The sequence below is a fragment of the Cordyceps fumosorosea genome, assembly GCF_001636725.1.
Source record: "Cordyceps fumosorosea ARSEF 2679 chromosome Unknown scaffold_243, whole genome shotgun sequence".
Taxonomy (NCBI): Eukaryota; Fungi; Ascomycota; class Sordariomycetes; order Hypocreales; family Cordycipitaceae; genus Cordyceps; species Cordyceps fumosorosea.
The window spans coordinates 1-1753 of record NW_017387543.1 but is presented as its reverse complement, the minus strand read 5'-3'; the positions used below and the strand labels follow the sequence as shown (position 1 = coordinate 1753).

The 1753-nt window shown below is 55.2% G+C and overlaps 1 protein-coding gene across 1 annotated transcript; it reads right to left on the bottom strand.

Moving 5' to 3' along the window:
- Window positions 1-390: 390 nt before the first annotated feature.
- Window positions 391-1579, bottom strand: ISF_10054 (Acyl transferase/acyl hydrolase/lysophospholipase; the record flags this gene model as incomplete). The annotated part of the gene is made up of 4 exons (XM_018853651.1): window positions 391-1240; window positions 1292-1318; window positions 1373-1427; window positions 1480-1579. The coding sequence occupies 4 exons, from the start codon at window positions 1577-1579 to the stop codon at window positions 391-393; spliced, it is 1032 nt and encodes a 343-aa protein (XP_018699159.1).
- Between the last annotated feature and the right edge of the window lie 174 nt (window positions 1580-1753).

The following is a 1753-nucleotide window of genomic DNA, read 5'->3' as shown; positions in this document are numbered from 1 at the left end:
GCTTGGTTTGTGCTATAGTATCGATAGTCGCCGGCCCAAAAGAAGCAGCGGATCTGGAATTGAAGCCGCCAGCGAATGCGGGGGACTGATGCAGGTAGTCCATGCGGACGCTCCGCTTTACTTGGGAAGTTCACGACTCGTAAAGACCATTTTGTCATGCAAACAAAACGCGGGAGGGTCGAGTTTTCGGGTGAGCTCTGCGTAATTAAACCAGAGTGAATATTTACATCAACTAGTTATACATCCGCATCGGAGCACTAGATTTATGAAGGAGCCCCGGCGTAGCCAAAATGATGCGTAGGATATACTGCTGCTATTCTTATCTCGACTTGCAAAGCACGTGGCTAGCGTAGCCTGACGCTCCTATCATACGAAAGCCCCCCTGCTGTCTCATTTGCATGCGAAGTGGCGTTCGCGATGGTAGGCAGTTCCGAACGGTGCATAGAGGCGTTGCTGCTTCTGCAATCGGTCTAACGTAAACGGAGACCCGCTGATGTTGGATGCCGTGGACTCCTCTTCGAGTGTGATCGAAAATGCGTGCTGAAGGTCAGGCACCTCGACCGCAATGTCCTTCTCAAAACGGATGGCGTCGGAACTGCCGTCTCCGCCGCTCGACGCTGCGAGAGGCGCCTGCCCCTGGCACTTGAAGACGGCAGAGGAACGATGCAGCTGGGTGAGAAGGACACGCAGCTCTTCAGATTCCGCCCGTAGCCGGCACCTTAGCCTTCCCGTACAATGATATGTGCCACAACGCATAATGAGCGGAGAGCCCGTGTCCAGCTCCAGGAAAAACAGATTCGCACGAAAGCATTTGGCAAGACGTCTCATTTCCGTCGAGCCTAAGGCGATTTCGCGTGCCATCCTCGCCACCTCCCGCATGCTGCCTACATCATCCAAGGCTGGTTGGTCTGCCCCGAAGCGAACGTCGAAGCGGAAGAAGTCTCCTCTTTTCTCCAGCTTCTGATGACGTAAAAGCTGTTCCCATGCAGCCGCGGAATCACTCTGTCTCCAAAAGGCTCGAAACAGCCGCGCTGGGAACAAACTGCTCCAAAGCGACCCGCCATCGCCGCTGCGCTTTTGACTCGTGGAGCCAGTGCCCAAAGAAACGACGATGCTCAGTTCCGTTGGCGTGGGGAATAGCAACCCGGCTTCTTTCAGCGCGATCGCTGCCGGGTTGTTGAAAGCCAGCCCGCCATCTTGAAACGTCCCCGTCCCGGCAATATGGTGAGGTGTGAAGTAGCTGACGACAGCAGGTTAGCCGACGTTGCTTCTGTCAAGTCCAGGTACTTACTAAGGCGCAGCCGTACAGCATCGCAATCTAGACTCCGTCAGCGTTCATCACGGCGGCATCCTCCCCTCAGACTCTACTCACATTTCCCACAGGGGGACGTTGCGCGCCCCGTTCCTAAATGTCAACGTGGTGTAGTCTGCCCCTCGTCAAGTCAGTGATGAGCTGTACCGTCACCTTATAGAGCGTACCAGTCCCATTGTTTCGACAACCAACACCGTTGTAATTCGTTGCGATGCAGGTGCTTGCGTCGTCCGTCGTGGTCAAAGTCACTCCCAGCGAGATGCCCATCTCACTCGCGGCGTTGGAGTCTACAATGCTTCTGCTTTCGCCGTATGCGTCTTTCTGGATGGACTCGAGCCTCTTGGCCGAATATTTGCTGTCTACTAGCAGAGAGCTGAGAATCTGCAGCAACGGGGATAGGATGGGCACATCGCCGACCAGGGGGGCAACAACTCGGAAAAG